This window comes from Zosterops lateralis, assembly GCF_965231275.1.
Source record: "Zosterops lateralis genome assembly, chromosome: 2".
Taxonomy (NCBI): domain Eukaryota; kingdom Metazoa; phylum Chordata; class Aves; order Passeriformes; family Zosteropidae; genus Zosterops; species Zosterops lateralis.
The window spans coordinates 30,585,797-30,604,161 of record NC_139763.1 but is presented as its reverse complement, the minus strand read 5'-3'; the positions used below and the strand labels follow the sequence as shown (position 1 = coordinate 30,604,161).

Sequence of the window (18,365 nt, the reverse complement as noted above, 5' to 3'; positions counted from 1 at the left end):
TGTCACTGTTTTTCATAACTATGAAGTTACTTTTTGCCTACTAAATTTAAGTTTAGCCAACAAAAAGGAAATTATGAACAAAAATCTTTGTCATCTGTTTCTCTTTGCCTCTGAAATCCTTGTTTGCTGGGTTGGCTGCTTTAGCCAAGCACCATAACTGGTTTAGAAATTTTCTTCTGTCCCTGTTGTTCTGGCTCATGTAACTCTATATGATTTCATGGTCCTCAATTGGACACAGTTCCTCCTCTGTCTGCTGTTACTGTGGGCTTTTTGTAATGATGGCGTGTTTTTAAATCCCTCAGCACTTCTCACATGAAAGACCACAGAGCACATAATATTTTTTTCATACATAAAAAAGACTGATCATGATTGCAAGCACACACTATGATTTTGGAACTGGTGGAAAAGAACCAGCTAGTCAGCAGTCTCAGGTTTGCTTCTTTCCTAGCATGTCCCTAGTGCCCCTACTGACTCACTGCCTCACTGTCTGAGAGGATGCCAAAGCTGTGGGAAATGTCTGCTTGCTGTTTTCCTGAGAATTGCTGCTCCCAGCTAGCCCTACCTCCCAGCCCTGACATGGTGAGTGACTGTGTGGGTGCTGCAGCCCTGCCTGGAGCCTACCATGCACTAAGGCATGGTAGGTGCTGTGTGCTGTAAGCTTGCTCCATCCGAGTAGGGGCAATGGCTGGTAGCTTGGGAAGGAAGCAAGAACCTCAATATGATTGTAGCAACTTGGGGGTTGGTCTCTTCTCCCAGGTAACAAGGGCCAGCATGAGAGGAAATTATCTCAAGTTGCAGCAGAGAAGGTTTAGATTAGATATTTGGAAAAAAAAATCTTCACTGAAAGGATGGACAGGCTTTGGAATATGCTGCCCAGAGAAGTGGGGAAATCACCATCCCTGGAAGTGTTTAAAAGACTTGTGGATATGGCACTTGGGGATGTGGTTTAGTGATTAACATGGTGGGGCTGTGTTAATGGTTAATCTTGATAACCTTAGAGGTTTTTTCCCCAACTGAATGCTTCTGTGGATGGCCCAGATTAGAAAGATAGAGAGGCAGCAATGTTGGGGCCCTGCTATGGTCCTCTTGGCATGCTTTTTCCATCCCCAGTGTTTCTGGAGCCCTATGCTCTTTTACTCTCTGATCCCTAACCCTATCCCTGACCAAAATTCAGCATATCTATGCACCATTTTATCCATAAGAGAAGGAAGAGCAGTAAGAGATATGTTTTTATTTTTATTGTCATTTGAGATGGACTAGGATGCATGTATTTTTACACTGTCACTATTTAGTAGTTTAGCTTATCCTCTTCAGTTTAGCTTATGGGGAGAGCAATATCACTTTACTACTTTCAACAAACTCAGCTTTGCAACAGTACTCCATCACTGCTTTTCCACATAGCATCATATATGAAGTAGTACATATATCAAGTAGGCTGTGCCCAGGGATGGTTTTCTACTTTCAATAAAATCCAGTCAACCCCACTTTTTCAGAAATAATTTCTTTATTTCACCAGTCTATGGCTGTGCACAGACATTCTGAGCCTCTCTAGATGTTACTTTGTTCCTTGTACCCTGTTGATTTCTACACCAAGGGTCTCCCTCCTCCCTGACCTTTCCAGATCTTGGGAGTATAATTATTTTTCAAGTCTGCCTGCTTTTTATTGCAGTGAAAGGGTCTTTGTAAATCCCAGGAACCTGTAGTGGTGAGACAATCTGTAACCCAGACATAGCTGCTCTGGCCAAACCAGCACTCCCTCATGACAGAGTGGACCCCTTGGCACATTGCCTTCTGCTTTTCCCACTTAGTCATATACAACTGGTGTATGTCAGCATTTATTCCTCTGGCTAAGCATGCAAATTCCTGTGTTCTTGGAGTCTGTTGTGCATTGTGCTAATCCCTCTGTTTAGTCTTTCTCTTTCTGTCCCAGTTATTTGGTGATTCTCAGAGTTGGAGAGTTCCTTTTCTTTCCTTTCCATTTCTGTGCTCCTCAAGACCCCATCTTGGAACTGTGCATAAGAGTATTTTAAATTATTAAAACCAGGTTTGCTCATATCAATAAGCCCAAGAACATGTGTTGGTGCAATAGCTGTGGTTTAGTTTGCATGTGCTTGCCAGTCAGCTTTCAACATTCAATATTTCTTAATGCCTTGTCACCTTATTCTTATGTGAACCAGAGAAATTTTCTTCAGTTTTTAATTGCATGAAGTTTGCTTAGCCAACTGGATTACAGAAATAAATAACAAAACTGGATAACAGAAATAAATAAAGTCGAAGTAATTGCAGTTCTTGGATGCCAAACATTATCAGCCAGAGTCACTGTAACAGGGTAAGTTCCTCCAGAAGAGACAGCAAAACCTGGGAGCTGCTATAAGAAGCTGCGCATTAACTGCCCTTTGTAGAAGTGGTGTAATCCCCATTCCATGATGCCTGAATTTCCATTTCCCCTTCCATTGACGAGGGATAATGAACAGACACACCTTGCTTGTGGAGGCCTTTTGAAAGTGTCTGTTGCAAGGAACTTCTAGAACACTAGATATTTCTTGATATTTTGATTATTTTATTGGCATGTCCAAGGACAGCAAAATCCACCCAACTGTGGCAAGGCACTGCATGCAGCCCTGGTGTGGGAAATATCTATCTAGTGAGATGAGCAATGAGTGAGACATATGGGGAATAGTCTGGTCTTCAAGTTAGGAATTTCACAGCTACGCTCCAGCATCTCGAGCTGTATAAATGAATCATCAGCAGAGCGAAACCACAGAATGACACCAGCTTCCCTAAGAGAGTCTCTCTATATATATAGCTGCTAGACTTGCACATTTCTGTTTATAAATACTCAGTGATAGCTAACCGCAAAACAATGTGGCCTTCTCAGCAGATATCTACTAAAAAGAAAAATAAAATTCTTGTTCTATCTTTCATTTCTTCCTGAGTTATTCTAAACCAGACTTTTGCACCTCCAGATAAACAGTTGAAACTTGAGGACCGCCTACTGCTGCATGTGGTCAAGATATTTTCTGGATAAAAAGACAGCCAGGGCAGAACTCTTCTGAAGAAAGCTGTTGAAACATGTTGATCCTTGTTAGATGTATCTGAGGATATTAGTCTACCTGGGAACTGCAGTCCCTCACTTGATTGCCCTCTTCTTAAAGGCCAAAATTGCCACAATTCATAATCCTTTTCTTACTCCTCCTCATGAGCCTGGAAACCATAATTTGCCTCTAGCTGTTTCTTCTTTATACCCCATTGCAAGAGAGCCTTAATGCAGGATGTCACACTAAAATGGATGTTATGAGAGGAAAGGGGAATCAGAGCACATTTGTGATTCACCAGTGATCTGGGGTGGGGGGGCAGGGAAATCACAGATTTATGTTGCCCATGAAGAGCTTGCTAAACCACAAAATGTGAAGATTGCAATTATTTAGCTGCTGACTATGCTGCAGTGCACCTTTTGTTATCCATGAAAATATTTTACTTGAGGTAGCGTGTGAAATAGTCATGTGAAGACATGAGTGTATGCAAGCTACCATTCGTCAGAAAAGGGGAAAATGAGTCATATATTTAGCAGTCATTTCCCCTTTTTTTTGGGAAATCCAAACACATATTTTCTCTCTGTCCGTGTCTCTGTTTCTCTTATCCTCACTCTACGGAAGGAAAGAAAGTTGGGTCTGAAACATTATTTGGTTTTGACACAAATCTGATTGGGCAATGAGAGACAAATTTCTGCTGTGTGTTGAGCTCAACCCTATATAAGGTCCTCACTAGGAATTTTCAGTCTGATAACTTCCTTTTGTGAGACTCTTATGGCTGAAAGACTACAGAAACACAGGTAAGTGAATCTGATTGAAATTTGGGAATGAAAACCTTCCCTTAACCCTCAAATGGTGTAGGGCTTATGGAGATTGTTAGTTACTAAACCAAAGGGACCAGAAAGCTGTGAACAGAATAACCAAGTACTTTTGTCAGGCAAAAGGATCTGAAGGGAGAGAAACTCACCTCATGGTTCATCTATCGATGTGAACCAAGGGACTTGTTAATGCCTCTAGCACCTGGTTCAGGTGTAGCTGAGAGAGGCTAGAGCTCCATACCAGTTCCCTGGAAACCTACACAGACCTAAGAGTAGGGGAGATGACCCATGGTTATGAAACAGTATTATTGAGCAAGAGGGTTCTGTGGTGTTATAGAGATGACAATAAGCTAGAAATAGTTTATTGTAGTCAAACTATCAGATGTCAGGTACATATAGGTACTATAACAGGAAGAAATTTGGATTAAAGCCATGAGGGAAGTGTGAGCATGACGGGATACAAAAATATGCCCAAAGGTGAATATAGCTTTGTTATATTGGTAGAAATATTTATTTTTGCTTTTGGTTTTGATTTGAAATAGTTGTACAGTCATTTAATATTCACCATAGTTTTAAGGTAATGTTAAATGCATGCAATTTCCATTTCTGTATATACAATGGAAATAGTGTAATACATCATGTGGATATGTGTACTGTATTTCTCACAAATTCCTTACATAGAGTGTAAACTAGTCCCCTCTATCCAGCACATTTTATATATTTTTTCCAAAGGCACACCGAGGTAAAGCATAATCAATCAACTGAGTAACAGGAGCTGAGGCCTCATGGCAGAGCAGAAACATTCAGTGATGTACACAGACACAGCCATGCCCTTGTCATACAGATGATACTTGATGAATGACTAGCAGAGAATTTTGTCTTCCCTTAGTAGCCACCCTATCTGATTTTCAGAACAGGTTGTTCAGGGTTTTCCTTATCTTTTTTTTAGAACAGATGGTAATAGTGTCCATGCTAAAACTTACTTGTGTGCCACCAGCAAGACGGGTATAAGTGCCATGGGAGTGAATGTTTTTTGTTCCAACAGAAACATTTCTTGGAGCCAAGAAAGCTTGGCTCTGCTTGTAGCAGGAAGTTTTCCTGCAGCCTGATTCACACTAGCTGGCCTACTTTGCTCCTGTGCTCACCCAAGCTACTACATAGAGCTCCCTCAAAGCAGTTGACCTGTGCCTCAGTCACATCTTATTGCAAAATAAGCAGAGCTAATTTCTTCCACCTGTAGCTGTTGCTTGAAAGAGCTGTGGGTTCAGCAGCATCTTGTGGTGTGCTGTTTTCATCTTCTGGAGTAAAAGGGAAGGGCCAGAAGTGGCTTGGCCAGGGTGTGTGGCAAGCCCCGTGTTCTGGTTCCACAGTTCAGCCCCGAAAACCTTGGGATGGAGACAACTTTCTGCTCTCTGAGGATGGACCAAAGCTCCTTAGGTCTAGAGTGAGAAAAATAGCAGTTAATTCCTTAGATAATGTTGAGTATTTTGATTATATGTCTTGTAATAAACTTCCTTGTAGATTTCAAAACACTTTCCTTCAAACCTCTCCTTCTGATCTCTTGTGGAAAAAAATGTATGGGCTCTTTGTCCTGGTGATGTGCACAATAGGTGCCTCTGCTTTCAGACTCCAGCAAGTTGAAAACACAGGTAAGTGTCTGTCTTTTTTCCTTCTGTTTCCCTCACCATTCTTTTTAATGTTCCTGTCTGACAGTAATGTAAAAATATCTCTGATTTATATAGAAAACTGCCCAGATCACACTGTGTTTTTCAAACACTACTATGAACTGCATGGAGAACCTGTGGTTCTGAAATGCCCTTCCCCCAGATACAAACATTTGGATTTCTCTGCCTTGACCTCTAATATCACATGGCATAAAAATGGTTCAAACACCATGATATCAGGAAGAGATGAAGATTTAAGAATCTGGGCGAAAGAAAATGCACTCTGGTTTTTACCAGTGAGGCTAGAAGACTCGGGAGTATATATCTGCACAAAAAGGTAGGTATTATTTAAAAGAAAATCTAGTTCACTACATTCTAGTTCAACAAAATGACTATGTATAAATGTATTACCTTGATTTTAAACTCCAGTTATATTCATTCAGAGCATTTCTGGATAAGATAATTTCCTTGCTGACCTTATTAAAGAGAACAAATGTGGGAAGCCAGGACCCTTAGTGTATTGTGTGTCTTCTATAGTTACCACTACTGAAATCTGGATAAATTGTGACACAGGGTTGCCACTTTGGCTACAATCTCAGAGGAGAATTGTGTATAGAAAGGTGGTTTTTTTGTTACCTCTGAGCCAGTCAGTGCTAAGGCACCTGGGGCATTCTGCAGGCAGCGGATTTGCTGAGCACAAATACCCTTGTTGCACCTCAGATTGCTTTATGAAGCATATATGAAGCATATATTAAGCATTGTGGCTCTGCAGTGGCTTTCCTCTTCCCTCTTCCATATCCCTGGTCTTCACTTTTCTTCTGAGTCATGTTTTAAACCAGAATTTGACTGACTTGGTATTGTTGGAAGACTTTTGTGTATTTACTAGATTGGTACCAGACTTGTGGTGTTGCAGTGAGTTGAGACTTTAGCCATGGCTCTTTTCAGCCCCATTGGTATTTTTTTTCTGAGTTTTCAATCTGACAGTGCACCGTGTCATGTCAAAAGAGATGCCAGGGTATGGATTTTGTTGAGGACTGAGAAAGGCAAAAAATCCCATCACCCTTAGAGCCTGAACTTTTGAAGATGTTCCAGGTCCCTGTCCCCTGCCATTTCCTGCAGCCAGCCAGCTTCTCAGTATACCTCTGGCACTTGGCTCTGGAGTTTTTACTGGAGAACTTATCTCTACATCCCTGGAGCTGTTTGTGGAGAGCATGGCCTCCTTGCTTGCAAGGCACACCTTGTGAGGGATGTGTGTCAGAAGTAGAAGAGATGGACAAGTTGAGAAAATCATGCTCAGCATGTCAGGCTGGCCTTTCTCCATGTCTCAGCAGTGATTTCAGTTGTGGAGCAGAAGAGAAGACACTGACAGTGAAGCCCAAACAGCAAAAGGTTGCAAATATTGTTCTAGAGCAGAGTAGTTGCCTGAGATGTTCAAGATGCTTTTTAATCCCCTTTTTGGACTATTCTGCCTCACTTTGTTAATATACAACACTACAGCAGTGTTACTGAGAGATTTTAAAAAATGCTGTGACATTTGTTTGAAAAGATGTGCAAGAGCCAAGTAGGTAACTTTATTGCTAACATTATTACAGGATTAATACAGTGCAAGCAAATTACATTTCCTTTGAAAATTATCCCAGAGAGAAGCCAGCAGATCTTTTTGTCAACTCTGTAAAATGAAGGTAGCAGCAAACTATCACAGGTCTCTGCTTCTGTGTTCTGTGGAGCAAATATTTGGGATCTGGGCATCTGGCCTGTGTGTGACAGATGGCCACAGTGCCCTGGCAGTAGTGTCTGTCTGCTTGCAGCCCACAGCTGCTGTCCTGGAGGTGGCAGCCTGGCCCCCTGCCTTCTATGGCCCCCGCAAGGATCATGCACTGCCCTGAGTAGAGACATCTCTGAAGCAGGCTTCCAGAGGTTGTAAAGGATGGAATTTAAAGCATTTATCTCTCCCAGTGCGATCTTCCTTGGGACTGGAAGTGATTGTCACTTGGGCCCAGAAAGAAAAGTTGAATATTGTGAACCTTTCAAAGCCAGAATGCCTTCTTTGCCACACAAAATTATATGTACTTGCAGAAATGTCTATGGTTGTGCAATAGTAACTGCAGATGTATTGTAATACATGCTTTAAGCTTTTTATTCAATCATTAGGGTTTTCATAGTCAAAACCTCTTCCAAGGAAATGGAGGAGGGTTCATGACACACCTGCTACTGTTCAGGTTAACATGTTCTCCCCTCAAAAAGTTAAAATCGTGCTGCAGCTCTAAAGTTGCACAGAAAACTTGTTGTACTAAAAAGAAAAGACTGAAAGTCTGAGGCAGACGTGTCAGTAACATGTTTAGATTGTGCCAAAAGAATAGTACTGGTGATTTCCTAGCATCCCTCCTGATATGATCTCAGTCTTGGCCTCTGTTAAGGAGGGAAACAGAGCCAGGAGGAAACTAAGGGTGTTATATGAGTTCCCCATATCACGCTTAGGGGCTCACCTCTCCCTGCTCTGTCAGCAGGAACTCCTCCTACTGCGCCACGGTCTCCATCCATCTCACAGTTGTGGAGAAAACAGCCGCTCGGGAGATTGCCTATTCCCAGATTCTCTTCACTTTCACCTCTGGAAAGATCGTTTGTCCTGACCTGTGGGATTTTACACCAAACAGGACAAGCCTGGAGCTCAAGTGGTACAAGGTAGAACATTTGCTTCCTCTTTGTGCATAGACTCATCACAGTTTGGCACACCAATCTCCACTTTACGTTTCTCCTGAACATGATGTTGTTTAACTAGCATAGCGTAATATACTGGGAATTTTGGGGCAGATGTATACATTTTAAGAAAAGTTCTCTGGGGCACACTCAGCACGGGGTTAAGTGTTCCACATATTTTATGCTCTCACAGACAGTGCAACTGTTTATAAGGCTAGATTGCTTATCCAACTCCAGGGTTTGCCACCTGATATCAAGCTCTTCTCTTTGGTACTGTGCTTCTTTTTATGGCCCCTCTAGTGGATCCCATAAAGTAGGGTCTCCCAGGGATACTGCCTCCACGTTCAGGTGAGGCAGTTTTCATTAATCAACTGGAATATACCATTTAGAAATACTAGATTAATTACATAATGCTTGGACTGTTCTCTTTCCTAACTGTCCAGTTTGCTGCTTTTCAAGTAGGCAAGCCTGGTTTTGCCTTTAAGATGAAATACAACATCCTTGGCTGTTCAGTTTCACACTGGAAAGCAGGAAATTCTTCTTCCATTTTTATAATACCTCAGTTTAGCTTCTATTTACACTCCCACTATGATCACATGCTCTGCTTTGTGCAGCTGTAGCCTTACCATGGGATGCAATATTCAGGCTGGCATGCAGTGCCTAGGTTATAATCTGTACCATACCAGCAAAATGTTGCTGCTCAGGACTCCCTTCAGAAGTAGGAACATAACCCACTTTATCTAAGCAAAAGGCTGCCCCCCTTTAATATGGTTCTTCTTGCAAATGTAAAAAACCCACCTTGCCTTCATGAAGAAGGAACATAATTTCTCCTAGCAGGTTTCCAGACCATGCATGAACAGAGTCTTAGGAATACAGAGCAGGAATTTCTAATAGTTTATAGGGTAAGTAGCAGTTATGTGAAATCCTGCATGATTACGAGTATTTGTCTTCAAATAATGCCTTACAATATTGCTCTTTTGAGGTCATGTATGGAAACTGATAACATTGTGAAAACCTCCATGAGTACTAAAATCATATGTGATTGCTCTTAAAATGACTCAAGGAAGAGTCTTATATGTTTTCCATCTTAAAATGTGCACTTGATGGAAGAGCTATGCACACACTCTATAGATAGATTAAAATAGCAATTCTTCACACTTCATATAGTGCCACGAGGCATTTTAGAGATGGATACACATTAAAAGAACTTGTGTTTTGGTGGGAAAGAAGAACTGCTCAGATTTCCCAGTTATAAGTGAACTTCTAATAATAAAGAGACAGAGATAATTTGTCTGAGAGTTACAGAGTCGTAACACCAGTTTCTGTCCTTCCTCCAGGATGCTTTGCCTTTGGAAGACGACAATGAAAGATTCATCATTCTGAAAGATTCAACATCTCTGATCATGACGTCTGTGCTACCAACAGATGCAGGGTATTACACCTGCAAGATGTCATTTCCATTTGAAGGTGTGGTGTATGAAATCACCAGGACAATTCAACTGGAGACTGTTGGTAAATATAGTTCCAGATGATCAGAGGGATGGAGCACTTCTTCTACAAGGAAAGGCTGAGAGAACTGGGTTTATTCACCCTGGAAAAGAGAAGACTTTGGTGTGATCAAATTGTAGCCTACCAGTACCTGAGGGGCACTTACAAGAAAAATGGAAAGGGGCTTCTTACCAGAGCATGAAGTGACAGGACAAGGGCAAATGGCTTCAAACTGAAAGAGGGCAAGTTGAGATTAGCTATGAGGCGAATGTTTTGTACTGTGATAGTAATGGGCACTGGCACAGGTTGCCCAGAGGAGCTGTGGATGCCCACCCTCCCTGCTCCCTGGAAGTGTTCAAGGTTAGGTTGGATGGGGATTTGAACAACCTGGTTTAGTGGGAAGTGTCCCTGCCTATGGCAGGGGGGTTGGAACTAGTGGTCTCAGGAGCCTTTTAGGAAAGGTTTTAGGAACCTTTAAAGTTCCTTCCAACCTAAACCATTCTGTAGTTCTATGATTCAATGACGGACATATTAAAACATTACAGCACATAAGAACTCCTCTTCTCTGCGAATTAAACTCTTGAGAGGAGCTCATGCTCAGCCTTTCAGCCGTGCCAAGGGAGTGCTTGTCCTGGCCCTGTGGGGGCTCCCACAGCACCCCTGGCAGTCCTGTGTTTGTTAAACGGAATAACTGATGTCTGGGGGGCACGAGAGAGTGTGCCACTGCACAGGGGAGCTCGGAGATGACACCTGTGGCGGCGGCCCAGCGCGGGGACAGGCCGCTGTGTCACAGCGGAGGGGACAGGCCGCTGTGTCACAGCGGAGGGGACAGGCCGCTGGGGACAGGCCGCTGGGGACAGGCCGCTGTGTCGCGGCGGGGACAGCGGCGGGCCCGGGGCGCAGCTGCGCAGAGCGGCCGGCAGGGGGCGGGCGTGGCGCACGTTCCTCGGCGCGGCCTGAGGCGCGGAACGGGAACGGGGCCGGGAACGGGAGCGGGAGCAGGGCCGGCCCGTCCCCACAGCCGCGGGGCTCCATCTCTGCTCGCCAGCGGTTCAGCAATCCAGTCCTTTCCTGGGAGACCGCAGATGTTGGGTGAAGTGGCATGTTTCTGGTCCTGGGGCCATGCCCATATTTTTCTCTTGTCTTAGCACTGACTCTGTTCTGTTTTTCCGCCAAGAACAAGAGAAGAGAATTACCCCGATAATTGTGTATCCAGCCCAAAAGACAACGTCAGCTGCTCTTGGTAAGGCCCAATATCATATCTGGAAACGTTTAGTCAGAGAAAAAACAGAGCAGGTCCTCTTATGGTGTCATTTTGGCATAAATTGTTGTAGGTTTTTGATCTCAGTTATATTAGCTGAGGGTCGGTGTTGGAGTATTCTTTGCTTTTTATTGTCTACAACCACATGTTGTCTTCTGGGTAAACTTCCATATAATGTAGATACACATCAGTCTGGAGTCTCCTTTTCCCTGAGTTACAGTAATTACAGCGATTAAAAAGTTTCAGAAATTTTGCGAAATGACTTTAGCCCTGGAGGTCCAGCCCGGCTGGATGTCCTCACCCACAGCATCTCTGAGTGCAGCGGTGCTGCTGGTGCTTGTGATTGCTCCAGAGGGTAAATCACACAGTGCCCTTGGGGCTGCACTGTGCCAGAAAGGGCAAGGCCACAGGGACACAGCCTTGCCTCTAGGGAGTGTATTTAGTGCAAGAGTTGCTTAGTGTTGTCATAGGGAAATTATTTGGTTAGCAGCAGGAAGGACTGCCACACTGAAGGGTCTTGGTGCCAAGGAGTAGGGGATCAAAAGCAATCTGGAGATTAACTTCAGTTTTGAAAGTAGTGATTCTTGACGTGTGTGAGATCTCCCACTGGATTTGTTGGTTTTCACCAAAAGGAAGAGTAGTTCTTCATATGTATCCAAATTGTTTTTCAATCTTTCTTTTTTTGACAGGCTCCAAGATGACTCTCCCGTGCAAAGTGTTTGTTGGGCTGAGCAGCCATTTCCAAACGGATGTGGAATGGCTGGCAAATGACACCAGCATTGACGTGGTTTATAAACAAAGCAGAGTTACAGAGGGGGAACGACAGTAAGTCTGGCTGAAAGTGCTTCCTTGTGCTTATTGTTCTAACCTGCAGTGCTACAGGGGCCCTTGGTGCAGCTGAATGCCACGTAATGAAATGAGAAATGGGCAGATCTGAAGTGAAGGTGAGAGCTGATGAAAAAAAGGGCAGGCAAGCAAAAAAAATCCTTAAGCCAAACTCAGTCAGTGCAATAAATTCTTTATCTCTGTTTTTTGTGACATGGTGTTTGCAAGTAAGCCAACTTTGAGACAAACTTTAAGCACATTTTCATGAGCAACTGAGCTGTTGTAAGGGCTGACTGCAGTGGAAAGCAAGGAAATTGATCTTTCTCAGTGCTTATCTCTCTCCTTACCCCATGCCAGCAAAGTAGCAACATTCTCTTCCTGGCATTCATGAGGTTCTCTGAATGCACTAAGACTACAGACAATTATCTAGTGGTTTGATGGGTTTTCTTTTGTTTTCTAAATAACATTGGTTTTCCCCCTAAGCTTGTTCTTTTCCACATTAGTGAGTTAAACTGACTCACGCAGACACCAGCTGAGTGCTAGAACAGATGCTAGGGTAGCACTGAAGGGAATGCTGGTGGGAGGGAGAAACAGGATGTTCCACATCCTCCTGTCCTGATTCATTGTGTCTCCCAGTCTTGAGAAGCCTTCTTTCAGCTGCCTCATAGCTGCACACCTCTAGTTTTTCCAGCTGCCTTGTAGCTGCATATCTCAAGGCTTTTCCCACTAGGAAAGGGAAAGATACCTGCTTTCTGTACCTGTGATGTGTTACCTGAGTAACTCAGTACATCCAGACTCACCTCTAGTGTTTTTGTAAATGTGAGCTAAACTTTCTGACTGAACCCTCTTCATTGAGGACCAAGTCAGCTTGTTTTCTTGTTTCCTGAAGCTCAGAGTGACCAAAAAGATCATAACCCTTGCCCGGTGGCTCTGCCTGTACTGGTGGACAGAGCCCAGAAGGTTCCTTGGCTCTGGGATGTCATTGCCTCAGCTGTTACTTGCTAAACTGGTCCCAAATCAGCTAGCACCTTCCCAAAGGGTTTCTGGCTACTGATTGGGGTTTAGCATGGGCTAGGGGCCATTTCCAACAGAGTTTGTCCAGGTGCCATCCATATTTTGGGGGACAAGAATGTTTAACTGTTATGGATGTGAGATGGTTTTGGCAATTTGTGGCCACCAGTGCCAGATAACAGCCTGGCCATGCTGCAGCCAGAGGTAACATAGGAACTCAGCTGTATGCCCAAGCCTTTAGCTGTTTTCCATTCCTCACAGCATGACTGGGAAAATTAATTTATAATCTTGTTTATATGGATAAGTGAAAATCCATTGAACCTGTAGCCAGGAACCATAAAAATATGCTGCAGCTGCAGTCTCTGCTGGCTTTAGAATAGAGCAGCACTTTCTTAATTGGACTTTAAAAATTATTTTTGTTATGCCTTTTACTATCATTCTTGCTTCTTGTTATATATTATGCAATTGCACAAAGACAGTGACAGTGACAGCTGAGGTTCCTGCAGGACACACAGTGTGTGAGATACTCCAGTTCTGCCGGAAGCCCTCCTTTTGGCAGCATTACAAAACAGCTCAAATGCCACTGGGAAAACAAATTCCCTGCAGAAATCTCTGGCAAACAGTTCCTGGGAGGAGCACCCAGGGAATTCCATTGCTGCCATGCCATGCAGGCTCATGATGGACAACTGTTCTGGTAAAGACTAAAAGATATTAAGGGATGATGTTTGAATCCAGCTAAAAAACCACTTTCAAATAGTGGGATTCCTAAAATAATCATGTTGAAATTAACTGGGAACTTCTTGGACAGTTTCTTGTATTGTACTATTGGCTTTGGGCGTGTGATAGACAGGAGTGGTGGTTCAGCTTCTCAGAGAACATTTTCAGGATTATGTTCTCCATGTGTCCTCTTCCAGCTGATCATAAGAATTAACCTCAGGTGGTCAGAGAGAAAGAATTAAGTCCTTGCACAGTGCTGTGAAGTGAGCTCAAAGATAAACAGATTTCCACTTATCTTTTCCCCTCCCTTTTCTTTATTTTTGCAAGACAAATCCAGGCATTTTTTTCCCCTCTAGACTCCAAAAAGTGCAAGATAGGTGCTGCCCACTGAGACACAAGTAGTTAGCCCAGCTGGGCTGAAGACAACAAACATCCTTGAATGCTGAGGGGCTGGTTCAGAAATTAACCAATATCCAGTGCATTTTCTTGCTAAGTGCTATTAGAATGAACATATCAAATAGAGAAAAAAATGTTATTAAAATATTTAACATTAGATCTTTCTTATTCTTCCAGAGAAATTGTAGAAAATGGTGAAAACTTCATTGAAGTTCCACTGATTTTTGATTCTGTTGAGGAAGTGGACTTTTATACAGACTTCACCTGTCTGGCCCAGAACACATATGGATTCCAATTACTGCCAACAAGAGTCAAGCAGGAAGGTAGGTTTTTTTTTTTTTAATTTTATTTTTTTAAATTTTTTAAAAATTATTTTTAATTAAAAAAAATTATTATTATTATTCTAATGCTAAATTATCATCTGATCTGTTTATACTGTAAGAGCTAGTGTTGGGATGAGTTACTGCCTGGGGAAATTCTGGTTGCCTCTTTCACCTGTAGTCTTTGATACAGCCTGTTCACAAAATGCACCTTCTGTAGGTCATTTACTGACATTTTATGCAGGGATAAGGATCCGTCTGTGCTGGTAAATCTGTTTATTGGATAAGACTCCAATTTAGATACACTTTGTGAAATAAGAGTTCCAGTGAGACTACTGGCAAACTCTCATTGCAGCAGGGCCAAACCTCCTCCAGTTCCTCAACAAGTAGGGAAAAAAAAAAAAGACAATAACAGAATAAATGATTAAAGTATTTCTTTTCCTCATGTACAGACTGCTGCCAAAATAACAAGAAGTGTAAATTATGATGGGTGTTGTTATTTTGGCTCCTAGTGATGGGAAGAGAAGACCTAAACTCAGCACAATTAATATCGCAGTGTGATAAACCATTGGCCAAGAACCAGCTGTATAAGCAATGCGAAGCTAATTGTTTCTTTGCATGACGTTGGTGAATCACCAAAGCTTGCTCACACTGTCTTAGAAAGGCACATGAACACTTTCAGACTTCATTATCAGTTATGACTCACTCCAGCACCCTATGATGAGGGATTTGTAGTCATTTTGCTGGATCATATGCTGCCCTTGTCTTCCATGAGCTACACAGGAAAAACTACAGAGGAAATATACATTGGAATAATCCAGAATGGTCTGGACAGACACTGGTGTTGGGAATTAGCTGGATTTGGGAAGAAGATCTGAGTCTTGGTTTGATTGTAACTAATTCATAAGCTGCTCTGTAGGAAATTTTTTTTCACACAACTTCAGGGTGGACTAATTCTTGGTCCACATGGTGCTTGGATTTCCTGCTTGGAATGTCTCTGCTTTTAACAAACCAAGATAGAAAGCACACAGCTGCTCTGACCAGAGATTCAGAAAGTTGGGTGTATGCAAAAAATTGAACTTTAAATTCTCACTCTCTGTTGTTTTACAGTCCTTCCTCCTGTCTTCATGAACACATTTTCCAGAGTGCTCAATCTCTTCCTTTCAGAGGTGATAAGCCCTTTGAAAGGGCTTCCAACCTTTTGGAAGGTTAACTTGCAGACATCTTTTTATCATCATTTCTCCTCTTCCCACTTGAGCTTAGAGAACTATGTTCCTGGGAGTTTGTTGGTTTTTTCTGTTTTTCTAATATTTAATTTGTTTACTTTTCCAGCTGTTGGTCTGTCCTGGTACATTGCGATGATTCCTGTTGTGCTGGCCTGTGTGATCCTGGGAGGGATATGCATGCACAAGTGCTGGAAGCGGAGAGCTGATAAAGGATATACAATACCAAAGGCTTAAAATCCACTTGATTCTCCAACTGCCAACAGAACAAGAAATCACCCTGATGAGCTTTCACTTGAGACAGAGAGCATTTCAGACCTGATATACTGCATTCCCAACAGACCAATAATAATAACAACTCTTTCTCACTTTTCCCAGTCTTCTGAGATCTGATGAGGTTAAGAATATAAGTTTGCATTTTTATGCTGCTTAGATGTAGGAAATCTGGTTCTATTATTTGGCAACGAGGGTGCAATCTGTAGAATTTTGGAACACAAAATAGTGCTCTGGATATGGGAAGGGTAGGGAAAAGGGAGGTGCTCTCACCCTTTGTAATTCCAATAGATGTACGGGGATTTTTTTAAAAAAGGAAAAGAAACCCCCTAAAATCTAAAAAGGGAAGCTAAGGAAGCTTGTTACAGAAGGACTTTTTGACACTAGAGTGAAAAAGCAATTTTTCTATGCAAACAGACTAAATTTATTTTACTTCAGTCTAAAAAGAGCCATTTGTTTTCCCTTTTCAGAGCCAAATGCAGTTGTCATGGCAACTGTATAGCTATGAACTTCTCCACAGAAAAACTAATTTTGTTCACCATTTGGAGTACACTTTGCCTAAATAGACTGTCTCAGAATATCTCCGCCCCCCCTAGAGATAACTCCATCTGTATAACAGATAACTGTACACAGAAGAATGCAGTTCTGTTTTATCTACCAGTATGTTGTAGCTAGAGATTCATAGGCAGCTGTAACATGTTGTCATCTTTGCCAAAGAATGAATTGGAGGGATCTTTAAGTGTTTGAAAAGTAATTTGGCTGATAAAAAGTTTTATTCCTGGAAGTGATTGGACAGATTGCTGGAAATAATGAACAGTTTCGCACTTTTGTGTCTCCAGCCCTTTTGTGGCCAGTCTGGTGTAGCTTTAGATTGTGTCCTTTAAATTGCAGTATGCAAATTGGTTACACAGGATGCAAAACACTGCCTGTTAGCTTAACCTAGCTGAATTCTAGTCTTGACATAGATCATAAGGAAGCAATAATTTATCAGTGACCTTGTTGTACTTTGAGGGTCAGAATGAGTAAAATTATTTGGTTACTTCCTCTCTTCCTCTTCAAAGAGATACCACTTATGACAGCTGAGAAATTGTTACATGATATAAAATGTGTATTATCTTCATCTGCATAGGTGGGAGGAGAACCTGCATTAAGACCTAGATTAGTACAGATCCTGACACCTCTCACAAGCATCAAAGCTAGAGCTTTTTGTTCACATAAATCACCCCAGAAGATTTTCAAACCCTGTAGGAAAAAAAAAAAAATCAGGAAAAACTTTGGCTCCAAAAAACCAAGTTGTAACACACTAAAGAAGCGAATGGCTCACATCCATCTGGGAGAGACCATGACCTTTCCGCCACCACTTCTAGTTGGCTCTGAGTTTGGCCCAGTAAATATCTGGAAGGATTTTAAAGAGTAGGATGTGGGTTGAGTTAAGAAATCTTCACTCTATTAGCAAGAACATTCATATGTAATGAGATTTAAACCAAAGCCTCCCTTTAAATATTCTAAATGTTTGTTGCGAAGATACAGGCACAGAGATTAGGGTTCTGATGCAGTTTAGGTCAAGGGCATCCAGAGAACACCACAGGACTCACTGTTTCCAAGTGTAGAATATTAAAGATAATAAGGACTACAAGTATTTTATGGGCAGATGGGAAAAAGGTGGATGCAAGTGTGGAGGACAGTCAGTCCACTTGGATATCTGTTCTTTGAAGGGAGAAAGCTGTAGATGAACTGGCCAATGTTGGAGGGAAAATTGAAAATGTTTTAGGAGCATCAGGAATGCTCATTATTTTCAAGCAATTCCTAGTCTGTACCTAGAGTACAAATAAGGTTTGTCAATAGGTGTAATGTTTGAAAATGTTATTTGATCTTTCCATCTGTATCCTCCAACAGTAGTGTGGTCACATACCTGGCTGTAGGTGCAGGGTTGGATTTCACTAAGTACTGGAAAAGAGCAGAACTTCTGGTATGCAGAGTACTGGTGCCATAAGAAAGTTAAATACCTCAGGTCCTTCTCCAAAACCAGAGATGGGGAAAAAACTATGAATGTAAGATAAAAATTAGGTATTTAGAGAATTGCTGTTACATACTCAGTGACGTCTTGAATACAAAAGGAAAGAAAAAAAGGCTTATCTTTTATGAAGTGATATTTGATTCTCTGACTACTAGTATATTATTTTGAAGGCTTTCCTCATAAGTAGATGTTTTCAGGTGAACTACACAGTGTAAATATTTTATAGAAAGATTTGAACAAGTGACCTACATAATGTAAGTGCTTTATATTGATTCGTATCATTATACACAAGGGCAACATGGCTTATCTAGGTTTTGAAAATGTTATGTCAAAAAATGGAAAACAAATAAAACCCAAACCAAAATGCTGATGTGTGGGTTGAGTGAGAAGAAAGATGTGAGATATGAGATGGCTCTTTGAGGATGGCAGCTCTTTCCCAGACCTGAAAATAAATACAGTATTAGGGAACGTCACATCAAGGATTCAGGGCTCTATACCACAATGTTTCTCTTCAGAAAAATTATGGATGTAATGAGGACAAGGTCACCTCATTCGTGGGACTGTGTGGGTTTATAGCATTTTCCAGAGAGCTAGTCTATCTGCAACGACTTCAGAGGCACACC

At 41.9% G+C, this 18,365-nt stretch overlaps 1 protein-coding gene across 3 annotated transcripts; it reads left to right on the top strand.

Annotated features, from left to right (window-relative positions):
- The first annotated feature begins 3,677 nt into the window (after positions 1-3,677).
- On the top strand, positions 3,678-17,985 carry IL1R2 (interleukin 1 receptor type 2). Of its 3 annotated transcripts, none has more exons than XM_083854492.1 (9): positions 3,678-3,832; positions 5,372-5,499; positions 5,593-5,851; positions 8,022-8,196; positions 9,549-9,723; positions 10,877-10,942; positions 11,650-11,785; positions 14,087-14,232; positions 15,562-17,985. In XM_083854492.1, exons 1-9 carry the CDS (start codon positions 3,807-3,809, stop codon positions 15,687-15,689), a joined length of 1,239 nt encoding a protein of 412 aa, XP_083710618.1. In that variant the 5' UTR covers positions 3,678-3,806; the 3' UTR covers positions 15,690-17,985. The 3 variants fall into 3 exon arrangements, with proteins under 3 accessions (XP_083710618.1, XP_083710619.1, XP_083710617.1); XM_083854493.1 differs by having other exon boundaries at positions 8,019-8,196; positions 9,549-9,678; XM_083854491.1 differs by having other exon boundaries at positions 8,019-8,196.
- The last annotated feature ends 380 nt before the right edge of the window (positions 17,986-18,365 follow it).